The sequence below is a fragment of the Sorex fumeus genome, unplaced genomic scaffold, assembly GCF_029834395.1.
Source record: "Sorex fumeus unplaced genomic scaffold, SorFum_2.1 ptg000120l, whole genome shotgun sequence".
Taxonomy (NCBI): domain Eukaryota; kingdom Metazoa; phylum Chordata; class Mammalia; order Eulipotyphla; family Soricidae; genus Sorex; species Sorex fumeus.
In genome coordinates this window covers 2,264,453-2,286,291 of record NW_026606177.1, presented here as the reverse complement: position 1 = coordinate 2,286,291, position 21,839 = coordinate 2,264,453, and the positions used below count along the sequence as shown (strand labels likewise).

The 21,839-nt window shown below is 54.1% G+C and overlaps 1 protein-coding gene across 2 annotated transcripts; it reads right to left on the bottom strand.

Annotated features, from left to right (window-relative positions):
* Window positions 1–93: 93 nt before the first annotated feature.
* CCNK (cyclin K) lies at window positions 94–21,743 on the bottom strand. 2 transcript variants are annotated; one of them, XM_056135495.1, is made up of 11 exons: window positions 21,574–21,743; window positions 11,289–11,537; window positions 10,694–10,775; window positions 10,016–10,147; window positions 5,562–5,667; window positions 5,051–5,108; window positions 4,181–4,350; window positions 3,714–3,991; window positions 2,683–2,716; window positions 1,632–1,703; window positions 94–1,251 (listed from the first exon to the last, which is right to left on the bottom strand). In XM_056135495.1, the coding sequence occupies exons 2-11, from the start codon at window positions 11,483–11,485 to the stop codon at window positions 641–643; spliced, it is 1,740 nt and encodes a 579-aa protein (XP_055991470.1). In that variant the 5' UTR covers window positions 11,486–11,537; window positions 21,574–21,743; the 3' UTR covers window positions 94–640. The 2 variants fall into 2 exon arrangements, with proteins under 2 accessions (XP_055991470.1, XP_055991471.1); XM_056135496.1 differs by lacking the exon at window positions 21,574–21,743 and adding an exon at window positions 16,108–16,165.
* Window positions 21,744–21,839: the final 96 nt, after the last annotated feature.

Sequence of the window (21,839 nt, the reverse complement as noted above, 5' to 3'; positions counted from 1 at the left end):
TGTGGGCCCCCGGCTGGGAGCAGAGGGGGGTGAACTTTGGGCCCTCACGGCCTGCCTGGGAGGGCCCCTCTCCCCCCAACACTCAGCAGGACCGACTTTTCGAACAGACTTTTATTGGATAACCGAAGGGGTCTCGTTTGTAACCAAGATGGAATTCACAGTATGCTGTTACATTCACACTTAAAAAATATATCTCTGCGTACAGGGATCTGCAAATCGATGTAAACAGACTACTTTCCGAGTACAATTCCCCCCTCAAACAATGCAGGACAAAGGATGCAAATACCTAAACCAAAGGTGAGGTCCCTCTGACCTCGGGGTGCATGGGGAGAACGCTGGCCGCGACGGAAGCCGTGGCAGCAGACTTCGGACGGACGGGGGTATCCAAAAACGAGTTTCCAGGAGAGCTAGGCACGGACTGGAGGGAGACGCACTCCTTCTGGAAGCTGTTCGCTGAGCCAATGTGGCTGGTTAAGTGTCACAAGTGAAGTGACCCAGTGTGGGACACAGGAGGCCGCTGGTCACGGCGGCCCCCCCCTCCCTGCAGGGATGACCCCACGGGCCTGGCGCCACGCGAGGTTCCCGGCTGCCTCCCACAACCCCTCTTCAAGTTGATAGGAAACAAAGCAAGAGGCGCTGGTTACCTCATCCACGCGGCCCGCCCCAGGCCCCCCACCGGTGGCATGCCGGGGGGAGGGATGGGGGGCGGCACGGGGGGCTGTCCTCCTGGGGGCACGGCCGGAGGCGGGTAGCTAGCAGGTGGCAGGCCCAGGCCTGGAGGAGGGTGCGGGGGCACCGTGTGCGTTGGGGGCAGGCGTGGGGGTGGGGGTGGGAAGTTGGGGTTATAGGTGGGGGGTGGCGGGGGGTAGCCGGGAGTAGGAGGGGGAATGGTGGGCGGGGGGAAGGAGGTGGGGGGCGGGGGCACAGGCGGCGGGGGTGGGTTTGGGGGATACACATGGGGGTGGTAGGGGAGGTAGGTGGGGGGCAGCGCCCCATAGGAGGGGGCCTCGGGCTTCATCATGGACTGCAGGTTCTGGTAGCCCTCCCCTGACATGTACGAGCTGGTGGTGGACATCCCCGTGATGTAGCTGGACGGCGGCGGTGGCGGGGGCCGGTGCGGCAGCGGCGGGGGCTGGTGCACAGGCGCCGGGTGGGCTGGGGGAGGAATCTGGACTTTGGGCAGGTCGCCGGTGTCCACGGGGCCGGGCGGCTCGGCCTCGCCCATCGCAGCAGCCAGCGGGGCCTTCCGGTCTGGAGAGGGGGAGGGGAGGCACATCCTGTCACGTCGCGGGCATTCGAACGTGCAGTGCTACGGGGCTGGCCTGGGCTCCTTCTCTTGGTCTCCCGCACACAGCCCCAGGGAGTCCCTGCAGGGCTGGCGGCACTGCCTGCATCGGTGCCCAGACAGGGTGAGTCGTTTCCAGAATATTCTGCGGGTCAGAATACTCCGGCCGACTCTGAGCTCACAACATGTCCAACGTGTTTGGGTTTGTGGAAGACAAAATGTTTGCGAGCGCCTCAACTTAACCTTTGGCATCAGAACCGCCTTTCCACAGACTAACCCTGGGACAGTCCAAATGACCCCCACAAAGGCACGAGCGAGTTGCCACCTCCCCGCCGTGCACACTTACCTGGAGGCGGGTGGGCCGGGGGCAGCGGTGGGTGAGTGGGCTCCAGTTTAGGGATCTTAGGTGGTGGCGGTTCTGAAAAGAAAAAGGAGAGGAAACGTCACCTGCCCGTGAATCAGCCGTGACCAGATGCCTGCGCAGGAGGCAAGGCTGCTGGGGACAGTGTCTCGTCCCGCGTGGCCAAGCCATGTCACCTGTCCCAAAAGGAAGCAGCGCAAGCGAGCTCACGCCCCCCGGCCTCTGCGCTCAGCCCACCTTCGCGCTGACCCCAGTTCCCGCAAACCACCATGGAGCTGGGGCCGGGCCAGACAGGGAACAAACAGCCTCCACCTCAGCACCCCCGCCCCGCCCCCACCCCACACACTTGGTCCCACACTGGCAGCAAGCACGGCAGTGGGGCTCTGGGGCAGACACGGGACGCTCCCTTTCACTAGCTTCTCCTCGAACCTCGGACTCGCCTGTCTACTCCAGCACGCTGGCAGCAGTGTACAGCCGTGGGTCCCTCTGTCCCCAGTGTGGCCCAGCCCAGGGCCCCGCCCTCCGGTTCCCGGAGGCCAAATACCCCTGCCAACCTCCGTGGACTCAGATCTTCTCTCCGCTGCCTGCTGCCCTCCCCCCTCCCCCCCGCCCCGGGAACTGGCTCGGTCTCTGCTGGGGCTCCCCACGCCCCTTAGGTTCAGACTGTCCAGATCAGCAGTTCTTAACCAGGGGCCATACAGGTCCCCTGAGCCCAGAGAGTTGAAGGGGCCCCAGAGGGATGTGAGAAGCGAAGAGAACAGAAGGGACTGAGACGGGGGGTTGGGAGGAAGGTAGGGATGTTGAACCGATAATCCCGGGGGTGGCGTGGAGGATGGGGTGCCCAGGCCGCACCCCGCACCCCACTAAGCCCGCACAGCAGTCCCCAACCGCATTGTCTGGACGCCCGCTTTGGTCAGAGCCTGTGGGACGGAGTCAAAGGACAGAATGGCCGCGGCCAGCTGGGCAGCAGCTGAGTGTCCTGCAGACCCAGCTGAGAGAAGGCGGCTGGACAGACCCAGACCCGGACGGGAAGTACCTGCAGCTTTGCTCTCTTCTTTGGGCGAGACCACCTGTCACAAGAGAACACGGAGTTAGTCCGGACCTTGGCCAGAGGGGAAAGCGGACGGCCCGGGCAGCCCCCAAACATGCCCTTGGGACCCTGATGGAACCCACACACGTGGGCAGTTTCTGGGCCAAGTATGGGGCAGTGCCATGGCTGGGGCTGGAATCCCGGGCCTCGGGTTAAGTGCTTGGGCCGGGCCCCAGCCCCGTCCCTGTCTTCCCCATGCTCTGTGTCCCATAAGGCACTGAACACCCAGTGCCTCTTCTAGGGAACCGCAAATCATGCTGAGCTCGCCCCTCACACTAGGTAAAGGTAAAGGCCCTCCCGTTGATCGTCGATTTGCTCGAGCGGGCCCAGTAACATCTCCATTGGAGACTTTGTTGTTACTGTGTCTGGCATATCGAATACTCTCGGTAGCTTGCCGGGCTCTCCGAGAGGGGCGGAGGAATCGAACTCGGGTCGGCCATGTTGGCCGCTTGTAAGGCGAACGCCCTACCCGCTGTGCTATCATCCGACACATGAGCGAGGGGGAAGGGGACCTGGGGGCCATCGCTGGGCTGTGAGCACGCGCAGAGGCCCCCAAGGCCTAGCCTCCCCAGCTGGCCCCCTTCTGGGTATCCAGAGACCCGCCCCACGCAGGTCCCTGCACCGCTGACAACAGCAGAGCTGGACACTGCCAACACCCTGTGATTCCACTATGTGGGAGACAAGAAACCAACCCCAAGCCAAGAGCAGGGCAGGGCGGGGACACAGTTTGGGGTGCATGCGTGCATGTGCTAGAACCCCTGTTCAACCCCCGTGACTCACAAGACATGAACACCCAGCGAGCCAGAGGACACCCCGGTGTCATGCGAGAGGCGCCCTGAGTAGTGGTCTAGCTGAGGACAGAGCCCCGCGCCTGACCATGCTACTCTGGGGCTCGCTGGGACATGCATCACAGGGTGAGGTCAGGTGGGCCAGCCCTGCTGTGGTGCGGCACCCCCAACCCACGCCCCCCGACTCACCACAGCCCGCTTGGCTTGCCGGGGTGGGCTCGGCTGCGGGGATGGTTTCTTAGGCGGCTGAGCCGGTGGTGGAGGCGGCGGCTGTGGTGGGGCCGCGGGCGGCGGGTCCTTCTGTGGGGGCTGGGGCGGCTCGGTGCCCTGCGAGGGCTGGGGCTGGGACACCGGCGGCACTTGCGGTGTGGCCTGGAGGGACGGGGGCTGCTGCAGCTGGTGCGGGGTGTGATGGGGCATCTGCTGCTTGCCCTGCGAGTACAGGTCCAGGATCTGGTGGCAGATGTCTGTGCGAGAGAAAACGGCACGCTGAGTCCGACTATTCCCAGTGAGAATTCCCGGGGAAACCACCATCCCCCCATGTGGACCTGTGACGGCACCACCTCGCGCCCCGCCCCGCTGCGTGGGCAGACACGCCAAGTTGCGGGGTCCATGCGGCCACTCCCCGGGAAGAATGAGCAGAGCAGGGCGGGTACCTTCCAGAACGTCTACAGGGACGTCCTGCACGAACTGCTCCCACCATCTGCGGTACATGGGCTTGGAGGTCCACTCCTGAATCTCGAACTTGCACAGACGCCCCGCGAGGTACATCACGGCCACGGCGATGATCTCGGGCTCCCATTGCAGTGACAGCGTCGTGCAGAGACTGCACCCACGAGAGACAGGGACATGACATGCCTGCGCCAACACCACCGGCAGGAAGCAGGTGGGACTGACGGGGCAGGGGGCGGACTCCCCAAAAGTGCTCCCCACAGGAGGCAAGTGCTCAGGCTTTGTGAGGTGGTGGGGTCTGTCGTGTCAGCCTGGTCACTTCTCTGCCTGCCCCTGGAGGCCAGGAACCCCAGCAGGGACCAATGTGAACACCCGTGCTCTTCAGACGGCCCCTCACAGCCTCTGCGCTGTCCTGCCCCAACAGGGGCAGGGACAAGACACCCTGCTGTCCCCGAGAGTCACTAGGCCTCGGGCCATTACAGGGAAGATTCAAAAAGATTCTATTTCAGGTTGCAATTTAGAAGCTTTGATTTGGGGGGGGGGGGGGGTGCTCGAGGGTCCAAAGGGTGCTGGGAGTGGCCCTCGGCTCCCCCATGCAGAGCTCATGTTCCAGCCCTTGCACATTCTCCCCAAAAGCAAATGGTCCAACCCCCCCCCCCCCCCCAGCATCCTGCTTTGGGTTTCTGGTCACTGGGGAGGAGCCGTCAGTCTCCCACAGCACCACAGGAGGCCTGAGGGCACCGGGTGCCCGTTCTGCTCCAGTTACCCGCTTGGAGTCCACACAGACCAGAGTGTGGACCTGAGAGCCCACACAGCAGAGTCCCCCCATGAAACCGACACTCCAACCAGCATACCTGTCATTCACAAAAGTCCACGCCATTTGAACCAACTTCTGAATTTTGTTTTTATCGCCTAGAATTGAGGGGGGTAGGCAGGTTAGCAATGACAGAGGAATCAAAAAGGGGCCCAAGAAGCGCCCAGTGTCCCCGCCAGTGGGCCCGAGGCTGCTGAGCACCATGCCAGGTCTCCTACGGAGCTCTGCTGAGAAGGAGGGCGGCGGCCCAGCCCCACGGCGCCCTCTCCTTCCACATGACCCCTGCGGAGCCACCACTTCCGGCAGGCCTGGCTCCAGGCACATTTTATTGGGGTATTCAAAAAACCCTGACTCATTCCCTGCATCCTGTCACTTGGACACCGGACGTCGTAAGAGGGAGGAGTATGAAGGGCTCCAGTGGACTGCTTCCAGGCAAGCTGTGGCCCGGACACTGCAAACGCGGACCATTGGCCTCATTGCAGAGGTAACTGCACATCACTCTAAAGACTTGGTTCCAGAGCAAACAGTTTTTTTAATAAACGTTTTCTTACCTTTGAGTTGCTTTGCATACTTGAGCAGGAACTGGTACGGATGCTCTACCTGTAAATCAAACTTGATGGTCTGCAGCAGTATCCTCTCCAGAACCATTACTTCCTCCTGAAAACAGAAACCATGTGATGGGGTGGCCACAGCAGGGCAGGGTCTGACGGGCTGCCCCAGCCAGCAGCTCTCCCTGGCGCCGTGCTCTTCTCTGCCCTCGGAATTCCAGCCCGCTCAGATGAAGGGAAAAGCGCTCACTTCTGGGAAGAACTCAGATGAGAGACCAGGCAGAGGCGAATTTTTTATTTTTTGTTTTTTTTATGTAGGGCTACTGCTATTTATTCAGCCACTGATTAGGCTGACTGAATTGTGCATGAACTCCACCAGAGGCAATTTTTAAAGGACTGGAAACAAAATAAACATTCTTGGAAGCTCACTCCTTCCAGTATGTGACCCCCTTTTACGAAATACACTTCCTGTTACAATTGAACTGAGCTCCAGTTTTTGAAAACTCAGTGACTCTTTGGGAATTTTTATGGAAAACTTAAAGGTCTAACGAGAGGATGAGAACGGCTGTCAGTCCATGGACAGTCCCCAGTGCCAGACAAGACAGATATTTATACCACATACGTGAAAAAGACCCACCTGCAGGGGCCCCTCAAGCTGGAGTAAGTAACCCCAATGTCATTTAGAGATGAATCCAAGAACTTCTTTCCTAACCCGACCATTTATAAACTAGGCAGAACCACGTGCATACCAACTATTTTCTGTTTTTTCCTCTCCTTCTAAACCAGGGAGAGTTAATGATTAGTTTTTTTTTTTAAGTTTGTTTCAGTACATTCCTCCCCCGCTCCCCCCCATTCTACAGAGAATCAAAGTTACTGGTGTTCTAACTGGGAAATCACTGAATTTATGGAACTGTCGACAGGAAATGCTTTAAAGACTCGAAACCCTTAAAGGCTAAAATTTCCCTACCGTGAATTCTTTTGGCTGCGGATAGAGCCCATAGAAGATGTCTCTATCTATAAAGGCCTGGATTCAATCCCCAGCACAAGAAAAAAAAAAAAAGACAATGGGTGGGGTGTCTGCCTTCCACTTGGCCAATGTGGGTTCCATTGCTGGCATCCCATAAGGTCCCCTGCGCCCTGCCAGGAATCATTCCTGAGCTCAGAGCCAGGAGTAAGCCCTGAGCATGGCCAAGTGTGGCTCACCCCCCAACCCCCTAAAAGACCAAGTCAAAATAACCCCCAAGACCAACCCCGCAAGCCAGGGAGAGCGCTTCAAAAGGCAAGTCACATCCTTCCCATGTGGGAGGCCTGGGCAGGGTACTCGGCACCATAAGACAACCAGGAGGCAGGATTGGGCGCACCTCTGGCACGGCCACCCGCCCGCGCTATGCCTGGGGGTCCTGCTGTAAAGGAGAATGGGGAAAGGCAAGGGGGGTTTGGAGGGTGGGGGTGCTTCTCTATAGGCTCGCCCCCACACCTCCTTTGGTGCTGCCAGAGCTCTGGGACCCCCGACAAGGAACTGCAGTAAAGGGCCCCAAACCACTGCTGCTCCCTCGACCCCCAGCTAGTTATTCAAATCTTTTACTCTGGAACAATTTTAACTTCCTTTCCTCTCCACCGGGCTGGAGCGATAGCACAGCGGTAGAGCGTTTGCCTTGCACGCAGCCAACACGGCCGACCCGAGTTCGATTCCTCCGCCCCTCTCGGAGAGCCCGGCAAGCTACCGAGAGTATCTCGCCCGCACGGCAGAGCCTGGCAAGCTACCCGTGACGTATTCAATATGCCAAACACAACAACAACACGTCTCATGATGGAGACGTTACTGGGCCCACTCGAGCAAATCGATGAACAACGGGAGGACAGTGACAGTGATAAACATCACTTAAAATTGCTATCTGGGAACTTATTCCTCTCCACCACACATCCCAACAAGGTTTCTAAAATTTCTTGTAAGCTTTATTCCTGGAGACTTGCCACAACGAATGACAGTCTTTGTACCTAGTTAGTACCCATACACACTAGGTTCTTGAATTCAACCTCTGTCCAGACCACAGTGACCAGCAAGATACAGGAAGACACAGTGAGAGAGTCACCTGCTGCAACAGAGAAAGGATGTCGCAGAGAATGGGAACAGACAACCAGTGGTTCACTAGCCCAGCGGCTCTGGGGAGGAAGACACGGGAGGAGCTGGCTTTCAGAATGCCACGTTTCATGGCCACAGAGACTCCACAGGCACAGGAAGACAAAGACTTTTTCACCTGTTTTTTTCCCACGTTTTTTCAGAAATGCACTGAAGAATTTCGAGACTCTGACAAAGCTTCCATCAGTATCCTGCAAGCATTCCCTCCCTCCTGCTTTTGTCACCACCTGTTTCCCTGAAACTTTAACTTGAAACAATCCAGGCTGGAGCCCAGATCCTGTTACGAGACAGCCCAAGGCTGCCTTCTCTGGCCGTGACAATACTCCCTGCCTGGGATAATTATAGGTCTGGGGCCCACATCTCTCCTGGCTCCCCTCGGCCCTGCCCACTCTGTTCCCGGCCCTGCCCACTCTGTTCCCAGGCTGATTGTTCTGACCCCGGAGCTGTGGGCACGCCAGTCAGGGCGCTTCACCACTGGGCCACACGCAGTCACCCAAGTGAAGAGCTGATGCTGGTGAGAGTACTCTAAGGGGGAGCAGAGGGTCCGAGCCTGGCACACATGGGTGCCATGATTCGGTGATCCCGAGCCTCTGTTTCCGAGCTGCCCCGACAGCCTTTTCAGGCATCAGCCCCTGCTCTGTGCCGGGGCCAGTGTCGACTGCCCAGATCATTGCAGAAGAGATGTACAAAAGAGCGAGGCAGGGTGGGGCGCAGTGTGCCATGCCTAGTGGGGTCCAGCAGCAAATGGGTCACAAGGTCCACTGTGACCTGTGACTAAGACATGGTGGCAGTGTGACCCTTTCATGACTATCTCCCTACTCTGCAGGGATCAGGATTGGTCTACACGGTCAATCCTTCACGCAGTGTCCAGAGCTAAGAGGATTGGGCTCCAACCTGGATTCTTTCAAGAATCACAGGACCGGAAGTGGCCACCGTCACCGACGTGCTCGATGCAGAACAGCAGTGTGGCGAGGTCAATGGTCTCCAAGTGGTGCCACACAGCGAGGTGCATGCACGCCACTGTGAGGCAACACGTGACCTGGTCTTCTGGATTCTGATAGGTTTCCACATTTATACATGCAGGTGCATGGAGTTAGAAACTCCCCCATCAACTTTCTTTAGGATCTGGGACTGCTATTACCATTATGTCTGTAAGCACTTCCAGAACTAAGCAGTCACCTGCCAAATCACACCACATAGGAACATGCCACTCTCGGAAGGCGCGGAGGCAAACCCGTGTGGTCAAGTCCAAGAGACAGAGCTGACACGGTGACAATTGTCCAGACGAGTAGTGTCAACCACGACACCAGGAAACGCAAATGCGTCTGGGTGTCTGGAGGCTCCCCGGAGTATAGGGAACAGACATGGGTCTTGGGGGGAGAGGGCAAACTGAGCAGGAAACAGCAGCTAGTGAGGGACAAGCGGCCAGGCCTGCCGGGTGCTGCGCCCACCATGAACCCAGGTTCCTCCCCACAGAAGGAGTTTGTCTGGAGTCAACAAGTACTTGTCAAAGGACGCTCTGCCCAGACACTCTACTAGGGGAGGGGCAAAAGGACAAGACCGTGGCTTCATGAGACTAGCTGCTTTCAGACACTCAGAAATCGATGGTAGATCATTTGTCCCTTCCTAACTGTCCCACCAGAATCAGGAAAGGGGTTAAAATAATTGCTTGGTGCTTTTATTATGTCCTCAGAACACCCTTTAGGGACCTGAGGTTAGCTTCCCTCCACCTGTTCTTGTCTGTCATAACGATTTCTGTTTATTTTTTTGCTTTTTGGGTTATAGCTGGCGGTGCTCAGGGGTTACTCCTGGCTCTGCACTCAGGAATTACTCCTGGTGGTACTTGGGGGACCCTATGGGAAGCCAGGGATTGAACCCGGGTCGGCCGTGTACAAGGTAAATGCCCTCCCTGTTGTACTATCGCTCCGGCCCCGTAACATCAATTTCTGAGTGTCTGAAAGCAACTGAAGTATCATGATCCCCTGCCATGCCCTGGCACACGGCGCGCGGGAAGTGGTGGTCCGCTCGGACAGGCCTGCAGCCCCGCGCGAGTCCTATCATCTCTGAGTGCTCAGCCCACAGCAGGGCCCGAAGCAGGCTGCACCCCATCCCTCTCCTCTTGGAGGCCCTTCAGGGGGTCAGGGGCTGGCAGGAAGACGACTTGCTGACAGATGGCTTGAAGGCTGAGCACAGGCTGTGCAGGGACAAGCTGTGGGTCTGAACCCGGCACCCCATGGTCACCCAGCCCCACTGGGTGTGGCTCAACCAAGAAAAACCCAACAGCCACACCCCCAAACAAACCGAAGTTGACTCTTACCTTTGGGTCATCTCCAAACTGGCCAAACTGCACATCATTTAATAGACTGCGAGCTGTTTTGATGATATCTTTACATTTTTTTGGCGTTTCTTCAACTTTCCCAGCCAGAAAGAGGCAACAAGCTCCTGTCACCTGGAACGGAGACACAATGTTCCCGACATGGTCACCGGGCTCAGAGAGAGAGGCCCGGAGCCTGGCCGCCCCCAGGAACGGGCTCTCCGAAGCCCGAGGGTGATTTTACAGGCACTGTGTCCTCCACTCAGGCGCCACCAAGTGTCTGTGATTGAAGTTTCTGGAGAAGGTGGCAGATGAGCAAAGCAGATGTCAGGGAGGATGAGAGTCAGAAAAAGAATTCTTTTCACAGTGCGAGCTTAAAGCTGACGAATCTCTAAACAGGAAGAACGTGCCCACAGTGCAGAGGACGCCCCCCACGCCGCTGCCCACATGCGCCTCTCTCCCGTGAGTGGCAGGGGCCCCAGCTGACTTCCTCCCCCACGGAGAGCTTCTGGGGAAAAAAATACCCCTTAGACTTGGTTCTGGTTATATATATATAAAGAACGTACCAGAAAAAAGTAAATACTTCCCGAAAAACAGGTTAAAGAAGAGAGTCCACCAGTACACGGAACCTTACATTAGTAACAACGTGACAGAGAATTTCAGCCCAATTCTGATACTTACATATCGCGGGAACTGCTTGAAGGAATGGAACATATAGAAGCGGTGAAAATAAATTATTCCAGTTGCCAGAGTATCATAGTGCCTGTTGTTCTGGTTAAGGACTTTTGTTCATGGTGAAACAAGTTAGAATGACAGAGACGGAAAGGCAGAAGCAGGTTCGGTGAGCACTGCGGGCCATGGGAAGCTGTGGTGCGAGAATCTGGCCAGAAGCCCAGGAAGGCTGTGGCTCCCGAGGCTCTGAGCAGGGCAGGGCTGCCCCCTGTGGCCTTCACCCGCGACCACCCGTGGCTCTTCCCTCTGTCTGGCCATCCACTCAACGCTCATGTCTTTACACTCACCCTTTCTTTTATTTACAGTCTTAAAAGCACAGGGATGCTGGCAGTGTTGGTGGTGGACGTGCAGTGCTGGGTTTAGACCCCGGGGCCTCCACCACCTGTGTGATATCCCTAAGTTGACAGAATTAAATGTCAAGCAGGAAAGGGAAAACCCAAGAAGCGGCCAGCCAAGCCTAACCGACAGAGCCAATGCGGACAGCCGCTGCTGCACAGGGTGAGCTGCCGGCCCCGGGGTGGGGACCCTACTCGAGGCAGGATACAGTCCCAGACGTGTGCCCACATCGAAGATGAAGCGCGCCCCCTCTCGGCGGTACCGGGCCTCGGTGGCCGGATCAAGTCCTTCTAACTGCGAGGGTGTGTGCGCCAAGTCTTTCTTATCCCAGTACCAACATGGTTTTGTGTGGTCCAGGTTTGCCGAAGTCACTGAAGGGCTTGAATTTTCCTTATTCTCCTTCATTTATTGAAGTAGATTTGTTCTTTCCAAAAGATGCTCAGAAACTCTTAAGCTCCTAGGAGAAAGAGAGGCAACAGTGGCGTGAGAGGAAGGGGCACCCCACAGTAAGCAAATACGACCATTACAGACGAGCTGTGACTCCAGCATCGCCTGATTCGGGACCAAAACTTGCCCTGGAAACAAGACTGGTTGGCAGTGAGGGCCCAGGCCCACCTCCAAGGCAACTAAACCCAAACTGTAACTCGCAGTCTTCTGAGCCCACTTTCCTGGGTAGTTTGAAAAGGAAGAGTATTTCCGCCCCCTCACGAGTCTGAAGGGTTAGCACAACTTTGAGAAACTGAAATAGAATGTTTGACGTTCTTTTCTTTCTTTCTTCCCTGGGCTCAGTTCCTTTGTGCTGGTCTAGACTCTGGTCCTTCCGGAAATCCCAGGCTTGTCCCTCCCCCTCTCAAAAAGCTCATGTTCTACTTTCTAGTTCTCTTAATTCCATATAGACACTTCCTCTTAGAAAAGGCACCAGAAGGGGGCCTGAGAGAGATACAGTGGGTAAGGTACTTGCCTTGCACGTGGTCAACCTGGGTTCAATCCCAGGCACTCCATATGGCCCCCTGAGCCCTGACAGGAGTAATTCTCAAGTGTAGAGCCAGGAGTAACCTGAACACCGCCAGGTGTGGCCCTAAAACACCCCCCCCCCCAAAAAAAAAAGAAAGGGACTGGAGTGGATAAAGCCACATTAGCACAAGTCACAGAAGTGAGTAAGAGAAATCAGGACAGGTGTAGGGATCTGGGGGAGCCGTGGAGGCTGGAGTCCTCTGAACTGCTTGTTTCCTCATCCTCTCCTTCAGTGTAAAGAGTCTCTAAAAGATACACCATTGAGAAAATAGGAAACAGAAGGCCTCTGAACGGGAGGCCGCCAGAACACCTCAACTGGGGGCTGACGCGAGAGCAGGGTTTCCAAACAGAGCAGCAGTGAGGCTGCAGGGGCGGCGGCAGCAAGATTAGTCTCTGCAGTGAGCAAGCTGCCGCCTGCTGGCCAGGCTCTGGCGCCAAGGCCACCCCAGGTCGTCTAGCCTTTGGGGGGCCACCTCATCTCTGTTGGGAGGTGGTGTGCAGCGGCGCCGAGAGCGCGAAAGGGAATCTCATTTCCTACCCCAGGAAGAAGGAAGCACCCAAAGAAAAGAAGCCTTCCTGAAGGAATCTACGCCTCCGACTGACTAGGCAACGGTTGACCAGTTCATCAACGCCACATTAAATACAAGCGGTTCATAATTTCTCCCTCTGCGGGACTCCACCCCCAACCCATCTGAGGGAAAAAAGTTGCCAATAGGGAAGTGGGGAAGAATAGGATGGAAAAGATCCATCAGTACAGGAAAATGCCTTCTAGGAGGATACCTTTTATACAGATCAAAATATCTTTCATTTGACTCATTATTTTCACTTTTGATTTTGGGGTCATACCCACAAATCAAGTAGGTAGCTGGGGCCTCCTCCTAGATCAGTGCTCCAGAGTACCTGGAATTCACCCCCCGTGGGCCAGGCCCAAACCGAGGCCTCCCACACATAAAACATGCACTTCAGTCCTTTGAGAAATTGCCCTGGCCCCATTCTTTCATTTTAAAATAACTGTAGCAGGGGCTGGTGAGATGGCACAGTGGGTAGGGTTCTTGCCTTGCATACAGATGACCCAGGTTGGATCCCTGGCACCCACATGGTTCCCTGAGCCATTTGGGAGTGATTCCTGAGTGGAGAGACAGGAGCAAGCCCTGAGCACCACCAGGTATGGCCCCCAAACAACAACAAAAAAAACATAATAAAATATCTGTAGCTCTTTAAATAGCATGGGGATGGTGGTGTAAAGAATTTCTGCACATCATTCATACAGCAAACCTGATGTTAAACTCCTGGAACTGTGGAACAGCTACCAAAGCCAAGGGATTAATTCTGGCACATGGCTGAGTAAATTACAGCCTTGACCTGGATTCTGAGCTTTTCTCTCAAATCCCTTTTCGTTCCAGGATCTAATTCAGACACTGCACGGTATTAGGCATTGTAGTCCTTAGCATCTTCTTAGGTGCACCAGGTTCCCTTGTTTCTCGAGATCTCGCCAACTGTGAAGGGTCCCAGGAAGATGACGGTGCCTCTAGATTTGGGCTAGTGTGGTGCTTTCTGGAACAGACTGGAGTTTGGGGAAAGAGAGGTTAAGTGTCCTCATGCACAGTGCCCCTGCTGTGGGGGAGTGACCAGGCTTCTCTTCTTATACTGACCAAGCTGGGATGGGCTGATTCCTTCCTTCCTTTCTTATGCTTTTGGGGTGACACCCAGCAGTGCTCAGGGGTCACTCTTGGCAGGATTAGGCTGTGTATAAGTCAAGTGCCCTCTCTGCTGTACTTCCTATCTTTTTTTAGCCCCTTGGCCAGTTTCTTGCCCTAAGTTACTACTTTTTTCCCCTTTACCATTCCCTCTTACATAGGAATGAGTCTTAAGGCCCAAGCGCCATGGTAGGGTCCAGGACTGACGCTCCATCTTTGGAAAGACCTTCTGTTAGATGACAGAAGTAAGGGAGGAGGGTGGGTACTGGCAGTGACTCCGACACGGCAACACTGGTCGGAGCCAGAGTGTAGACCACAGTGACAGACGCTTTAGAAACGTGAACGGAGGCAAGATCCTTAGGGTCTAGCCTGGAATTTGAGCCTTCACCCGAGGACCTGGCCTGTAACATTCATCACTGAAGTATTTTAACCAGTGGTGATTTTCCAATTTCTTTCTTCAGTAGAAACGTTCCATCTCCAGTACTGCAGAGTGTCCTAAGCATGGCCTAAATGCACCCCCCAAATAAGTTGGGGAAAGAAATCAGATTCGACTACCTAGCAAGCCAGAAGCACTCCAGTTCCTCTAGATCGGAATCTCTCAGCACCAGGCCTACTTGTCTCTCCGTGGGTGTACCTGTCAAAAGCAAAACCATCCCTAATTCCTAACAGCACGTGGAAAGCCAAATGCTCGATTTAAAGTCTATGGCTTATGAACTTTCATCAGGTGAACCCGCCACTTGTGAAGCAGGACACGCCCATTGCCCCAGAAGTTTTCACTGCAGATGAAATCTGGCCCTATACAGAAGTAACAAATGAGAGCTCAAGGTTGGGAATGGACGGCTGAGCGTGAGACAAGCACAGGCCTGGCACAGTGTGAAGAACATGTGGAAGCCAGAATGGAAAGGAGCAAGAGTGTCAAGAAAATATGGAACTGGGAGTCCTGAACTGTGTAAGAAATCAAGGTGCAGGAGGTCAGGGTTCCAGCACCACATGGTAGCCAGGAACCGCTGGGAGTGACTTTCTAGTACCAAGCTGGGAGCAGGCCCTGAGTACTGCTGGGTGGGGGTCCTCTCTCACCCCCAAGCTGAGGAGAATGGCAGCTTTAAGCCAGAGTGTAGGCCACAGTGACAGACGCTTTAGAAATGTGAACGGAGGCAGGATTGAGGAAAGCTACTAGAACTGGTTACGGTGTACTTCATGGTCACACCAGTTTGAATACGATACTACAGACTTGTCCGCTTTCTGAGAGACTGATTTGGTACAGGAATTGTGTCTCAAGCAAGCAGACACACACACTCATGTAAACTGAAAGTTTTTCTGAAAAGCTTACAGTGGTGTTCAGACATGAAAAGGCCACGAGACAATCACTCATTTTTCCCCCAGGAGAAAGGAGAGTTGAGTGAAGGATGTCTGTGCTCGAAGGGAAGGAGTCACTAGAGGTGGCTGAAACAAGGGGTTAATCAACTGAGGGCTAATTAAGGTCTTCGTCTAAGGTAGAAGGGAGAGGCAAATTCGAGGGAAGGAAAAGAAAGAGGGAAAAAAAAAAGAAATCTACAAACTCATTTAACGGAAATAAGCTGGATCCTAAAAGACAGTCTCCGTGTTCTCTGGAAGTACAGGGACCAGGCCAGTTGCCAGGAAAGGGGCAGGAAAGAGGAAAAACTCATGAAATAAGGAGGGAAAAGGCTCTTGCTCCAGAGGATAAATCACAAATACAGGGCTATCTGGCTGACCCCAAGATTATCTAGTGTAGTGCCTTTAGAATACAGAGCAGAAAGAAGAAAGAGTCCCCATAAATGTAAATATAACAAATCTTTTAACCCAGTATTTCTCAACGGGGGCCATAATATGGCCTCCAGAGTGCTCCCAGGATAGTCCAAGGGGGCCCCAGGTGAAATTCATGTAAGTCTGACTGGAATCTGGAGAGCCAAGAAGCAGCCAGAGCAAGGGATCAGGGTACAAGAAAGGAAACAAGTTGGGGGGGGGGGGGCGTGGAAGGGGGGAGGCGCTGTCACAGTCCATAAAAGGTTGAGACACTTTCCCCTCAATCATTCCTCTCCTTGAAAAAGTTTACCTCAGTTGCCCTTCCGTATTTCTACTTTTTTTAAAAATAAGATCCTAAAGTTAGACTTTTCCCCATTAGTAGCTTCTGATTACTGCGAATAACCAGGAGATTCATGAGCTCCACAAAGCAAAAATCTCCCCACAAACAAGCAACCTGCCAAGGCATGTTAGCAACATCTCAGGAATGTGCTTTACATACATCGCCGTACACGAAGACTGCGTTTTTCAAAAGGTCGAATTATGGATACTCACAAGTTGGAAATCAGAGTCCAAGTCATCACTCAGTTCTCTCCCTCAGTACAGAAATTTCTGTGAAAGACAGTAATATTTGCTTTACTATCTTGCTTTCATTTGGTCACATTCAAGAACGGAACCCGAGTAACTTACAAAGCAAACTAGCATTGTTGAGCTCACCTAAGCCTTGTATTATGACAGGAACTGATTCTTATTTGTTCTGCCCGTCCCCGAGATCTGGTGCAGAATGATGGACGAATGAATCTATCATCCAATAATTGCACCTATCACCCCTAACTGCTCTGGAAAATACCCTTCTCTTAGCCACTGACTAGCTTCCAATCATCTGAAGGAAGTTTTACATCCTCCTCCAGAACAGAGAAACATCCCATTTCCCCAACACCTTTGTAAGTGCTGCAATACCCACCGCATCTTAGCAATCCAAATGGAAAACCATACTCTTCCCAAGATGGGCTGGAGCGATAGCACAGCGGGTAGGGCGTTTGCCTTGCACGCAGCCAACATGGCCGACCCGAGTTCGATTCCTCCGCCCCTCTCGGAGAGCCTGGCAAGCTACCGAGAATATCTCGCCCGCACGGCAGAGTCAGGCAAGCTCCCCGTGACGTATTCGATATGCCAGACACAGTAACAACGAAGTCTCCAATGGAGACGTTACTGGGCCCGCTCGAGAAAATCGATGAACAACCGGAGGACAGTGGACAGTGACTCTTCCCAAAGTGCGCAGCAAGCACCAGGGAGCACGGAGGGTGCCAAGTTCAGCTCCAAGTCCCCACGCCTGTATGTTCTGGTTTTTGAGCCTCATGGATCTTCACCAAGAAAATGGAGTCCAAGAGGTGTACTACCTTGCTCTATCCACAAACCAAGAAAACGACAAAGTCACAGCCTGTTTTTAAATTCCACACCTGCTGCCTTTCCTCCCTCTGGCCACCACTTCAGTTTCAGAAACACAACATTACACCCTAGAACCATTTTCGTCAAGTCAGATCTCCATCTTAAACACAAACAACCAAGTTTTGGTGAATTTAGTCTTTCCCAGCAAACTGACCTTTTGTTAGCTCTGGCCCCCTTCTTCAGTTGTTCTGAAGCCTGTACAGTGTGCGCCTCGTGGCCCCGAGTCTTTTTATTCTCTGAGAAACATATCTTGGCATATTTACAGTGGATATGAACAAACTACTGTCCAGGGCTCTATAATGGCTTTAGGCTGTTCCCACACGCTAATCAACATTCTGGTTCGGTAACGTGAGGGGATCTAAATCTATCCAGGTGGACCGCATCTCAAGTTTTCTCTTGTGTCTTAGGATAGAGAGATACTCTTCAGGTGTCCTAAGAAGTCTATGCAGGCTCAAGTCCAAAGCCTCCCACCTCCAACCCGACCAATATAGGAATTGAAAGAAAATCTACTGCGTGCACCTGCATTGTAAAAAAACATGATACAGAGATTTTAAAAATAACTTTTTATACCACTTGCATGTGGTTGACCTGGGTTCGATTCCTCCATCCCTCTTGGAGAGACCGGCAAGCTACCGAGAGTATCCCGCCTGCATGGCAGAGCCTGAAAGGCTCCCCGTGGAGTATTCGATAAGCCAAAACCAGTAACAACAAGTCCCACAATGGAGACGTTACAGGTGCCCGCTTGAGCAAATCGATGAACAACAGGAGGACAGTGCCACAATACCTGTCCTCCCACCCCCAGCCCCTCAGGTAACCTTAGTTCTATTGCCAACATTCACATTTAAAAAAAAAAATTGTTTCTTCATCAACTTACATTGTAAACAGGGTAAAATCATCCAATACTTCTATTTCTCCATCTTACTTTGCGTCATGGGCTGGAGTGATAGCACAGCGGTAGGGCATTTGCCTTACATGCAGCCAACATGGCCGACTCGAGTTCGATTCCTCTGCCCCTCTCGGAGAGCCCGGCAAGCTACCGAGAGTATCTCGCCCGCATGTCAGAGCCTGGCAAGCTCCCTGTGAAGTATTCGATATGCCAAACACAGTAACAACAAAGTCTCCTGATGGAGACGTTACTGGGCCCGCTCGAGCAAATCGACGAACAACGGGAGGGCCTTTACCTTACCTTTACCTTTACTTTGCGTCATATAACCCTATCAAGCTCCAATTTGCTGTGAATGGGAAAACTTCATTTTTTATGGCTGAAGAAAATTTCACTGTGTAAGTGAAACAAAGATTCTATTTTTGAGCCTTTTATTTTTTATTCTAGATTGTTGAGTTTATTTTTAGTTCCATGCCAGTTTTAATTACTGTCAGTATATAGTTCAGTTTGAAGTCAGGTAATATGGTGTCTCCAGCCTTATTTTCCTTACTCAGGATTGACAAAGTTATTTACTTAAGGTCTTTTCCATAGAAATCCCAATTTTTTTTTCCCTCTCCTAATTCCTCATGAAATATCTTTGGACCTTCGTTTGGGATTCTGTTAAACATAATGCTTTTGGTAAAACAGACATTTTACTACGTAAGATTTCCAGTACCTAGTTTCTAATCAATGTCTTTTAACCATATCTTATAGTTTCTATTACATGGGTCTTTAGCCTCCTTTTAAATTTTTTTGGTTTCTGAGCCACCCTGGCGGTGCTCAGGGGTTACTCCCAACTCTGCTTCCTGTAATTCTCAGGAATTACTCCTGGCGGTACTGGGGATGGCTTACCCACTGTACTATCTCTCTAGCCCCCTCATCTTCTTTGTTAATTCCTAGGTATTTAATTTGAGATTTTAAAAATAGTGCAAATGGAACTATCATCTTAATTTCTTCTCATTCCTTATCTCTATACAGCAATATAATCACCTTTTTTTGGGGGGGGCAAAGTGGGGAGGGCTGTGGGGGGTTTGTACCCTGCAGTGCTCAGTGCTTACTCCTGGCTCTGAGCTCATGGATCATTTCTGGCTGGGCTCAGAACCATATGGGGTACGGGGAATGAAACTCAGGTTGGCAATGTGTAAGGCTAGCATCCTACCGGCTGTCTAATCTCTCCAGCCACTCATCTAACGTTCCAAAAATGATGCTTGGCTGGTCTGAGAGTACTTTTTCTTTTCCAGTACTCACAAACTCTCTTCTCCCAACAAGATTCTAAAACAGATTACTAACAGGTATGGAATCTAAGAGTCAACTCACCGCTCTCTGCCAAGATAGAATTTTCCAAAAGCCTGTCAGAAATGTCAGGTGACTTTTCTCAAAAGCTATGAATGATTGTGCAATCTTACCTGCCAATGTTGTTGTATATAATTTCTTGGTATAAAAATATTAGATTTAATTGAATGGGACTTTTTTTTTTAAATAATCTCAATTACCTTGACTCTAGCTCACCCTGATTGTCCTTCCCCAGTCTTAAAGAAAACATAGAAATATTTCCTTCCCCCTAGACATTCAGTGACTGAAATTAAACTCTTTCTTTTTGCTTTTTGGGTTGCTCCTGGCTCTGCACTCAGGAATGATTCCTGCTGGTGCTCAGGGGACCATATGCGATACTGGGAATGGAACCCGGGTTGGCTGCGTGCAAGGCAAACGCCCTACCCGCTGTGTTACTGCTCCAGCCCCTAAAGTAGTTCATTTTATAGGTCAAAATTATGAGCCTCCCCCCCCCCCTTATGACATTGAACTTTAGAAATGGCCTTTATTATTTATTTTTGCTTTTTGGGTCACACCCGGCGATGCACAGGGGTTGCTCCTGGCTCACGCATTCAGGAATTACTCTTGGTAGCACTTGAGGGACCATATGGCATGCTGGGAATCGAACCCAGGTCTGCCGCATGCAAGGTAAATGCTCGACCCGCTGTGCAATTGCTCCAGCCCCTTTATTTTTTTTTCTTTTTGGGTCACACTCAGCGACGCACTGGGGTCACTCCTGCTCTGCAGTCAGGAATCACCCTGGGCGGTGCTCAGGAGATCAAAGGGGATGCTGGGAATCGAACCCGGGTTGGCCGTGTGCAAGGCAAACGCCCTACCTGCTGTGCTATTGCTCCAGCCCCTAAAATGTAGGCTTTCTAAATTTTAGAATCTAGTCACGATAAAGTTCCTTTACTGCCTATTATTGATTCATATCACATTTTTAACACGGATACACACACACATCCACTTTTAGGATTACAAGCTAACACGGTATATCGGTATAATAAAAAATGAGACAAACGGAGGAAAACCCTAACACTGAAGACCTGTGGTAGTAGCAACCACAAAAAAGACATTCAACAAACCCGAGTAATCCTGACATTTAGGGACCAGACTGTTTGGGAAATAGAGGGGGTTGGAGTGGCTGCACAGCGGGCAGGGTGCTTGCCTTACATGCAGCTCGATCCCGGGCATCAAGCAGGATGCCCAAGCCAGGAGGGAAGGAGGGAAGGAGGGGAGGAGGGGAGGAGGGAAGGGAGGAGGGAAGGAAGGGAGGAGGGTCAGGAGAAGGGAGGGAAGGAAGGGGAGGCAGAAGGGAAGAAGGGAGGAAGGAAGGAAGGATGGACCCTTCCCAAGTGACCCCTGAGTGCTGAGTCCGGGGTAACCCTGAGCTCCGCCGGGTGCCGCTCACCCTGAACCTTCAGACACTGACCACGGCCCCCCCAGACGCCCTCGGACATTGACCACTGCCCCCCAACTATCCTCAGACACTACCACCACCCCCGAGATAACCTCAGGCACTGACCACGGCCCCCCCAGACGCCCTCAGACGCTGACCACGGCCCCAGACGCCCTCAGACACTGACCACCACCCCCCAATTACCCTCAGACACTGACCACGGCCCCCCAGGCGCCCTCAGACACTGACCACCTCCCCCAGATACCCTCAGACACTGACCAAGGCCCCCCAGACGCCCTCAGACACTGACCATGGCCCCCCCAGACGCCCTCAGACACTGCCCACCGCCCCCCAACTATCCTCAGACACTGACCACCACCCCCGAGATACCCTCAGACACTGACCACGGCCCCCCAGACGCCCTCAGACACTGACCACCGCCCCCCAACTATCCTCAGACACTGACCACGGCCACCCAGACGCCCTCAGACTCTGACCACCGCCCCCCAGATGCCCGCAGACGCTGACCACCGCCCCCCAGACGCAGCGCCCGCCCCGCAGGGCCGACAGGACGGCGCGCGGGTGCCGGGGCCCGCGGCTCCCGCGGCGTTTCCGTCCGCCAGGCCGGGCTCGGGGCCCGCCGCCGCCGCGCCTCCCCGGGGGCCCCGCACCGCCCCGCGTCTCCGGCTGGGGCCGCGGCCGCCCCTGCTCGCCGCGTCCCCGCGAAGCCGCCTCACGGACCCAGTCAGGCGCCGCGCCCGCCGCGCATCCCGCCACCGCCGCTAACTTCCACCGACACCGCTGGGGGGGGGGGGCTGGCGCAGGCGGGAGCCCGGAAGAGACCCCCGCGCCGGCCATGCAGCCGGAGGCCCGCACCCCACCCCGGCCTCCAGGAGCGCAGGAGAGAGGCAGCACAGCCCACGGCCAGTCAGACACTCACCCTTCCCCTCAGGTCAGCCCCTCAGCGACGTCGCTCCTTGCCTACTGCGGCCATCTTGGACGTGGAATGTCGGGGGCTGACGTCATCTAGCTGCGTCGGGGACGGAAACGAGCGACGGCGGTTGGGGGCGCGCCCCGACCAATCAGGAAAAAGCCGAGCCCGCAACGGCGGAAGGGGCGGCCGTCTCCTCAAGAGCCCCGCCTCGCGGTCCGCGGCCGTCGCGCGCGGGAGGCGGGGCCGGCCGGGCGCCCCCCCCCCCGGGGCGA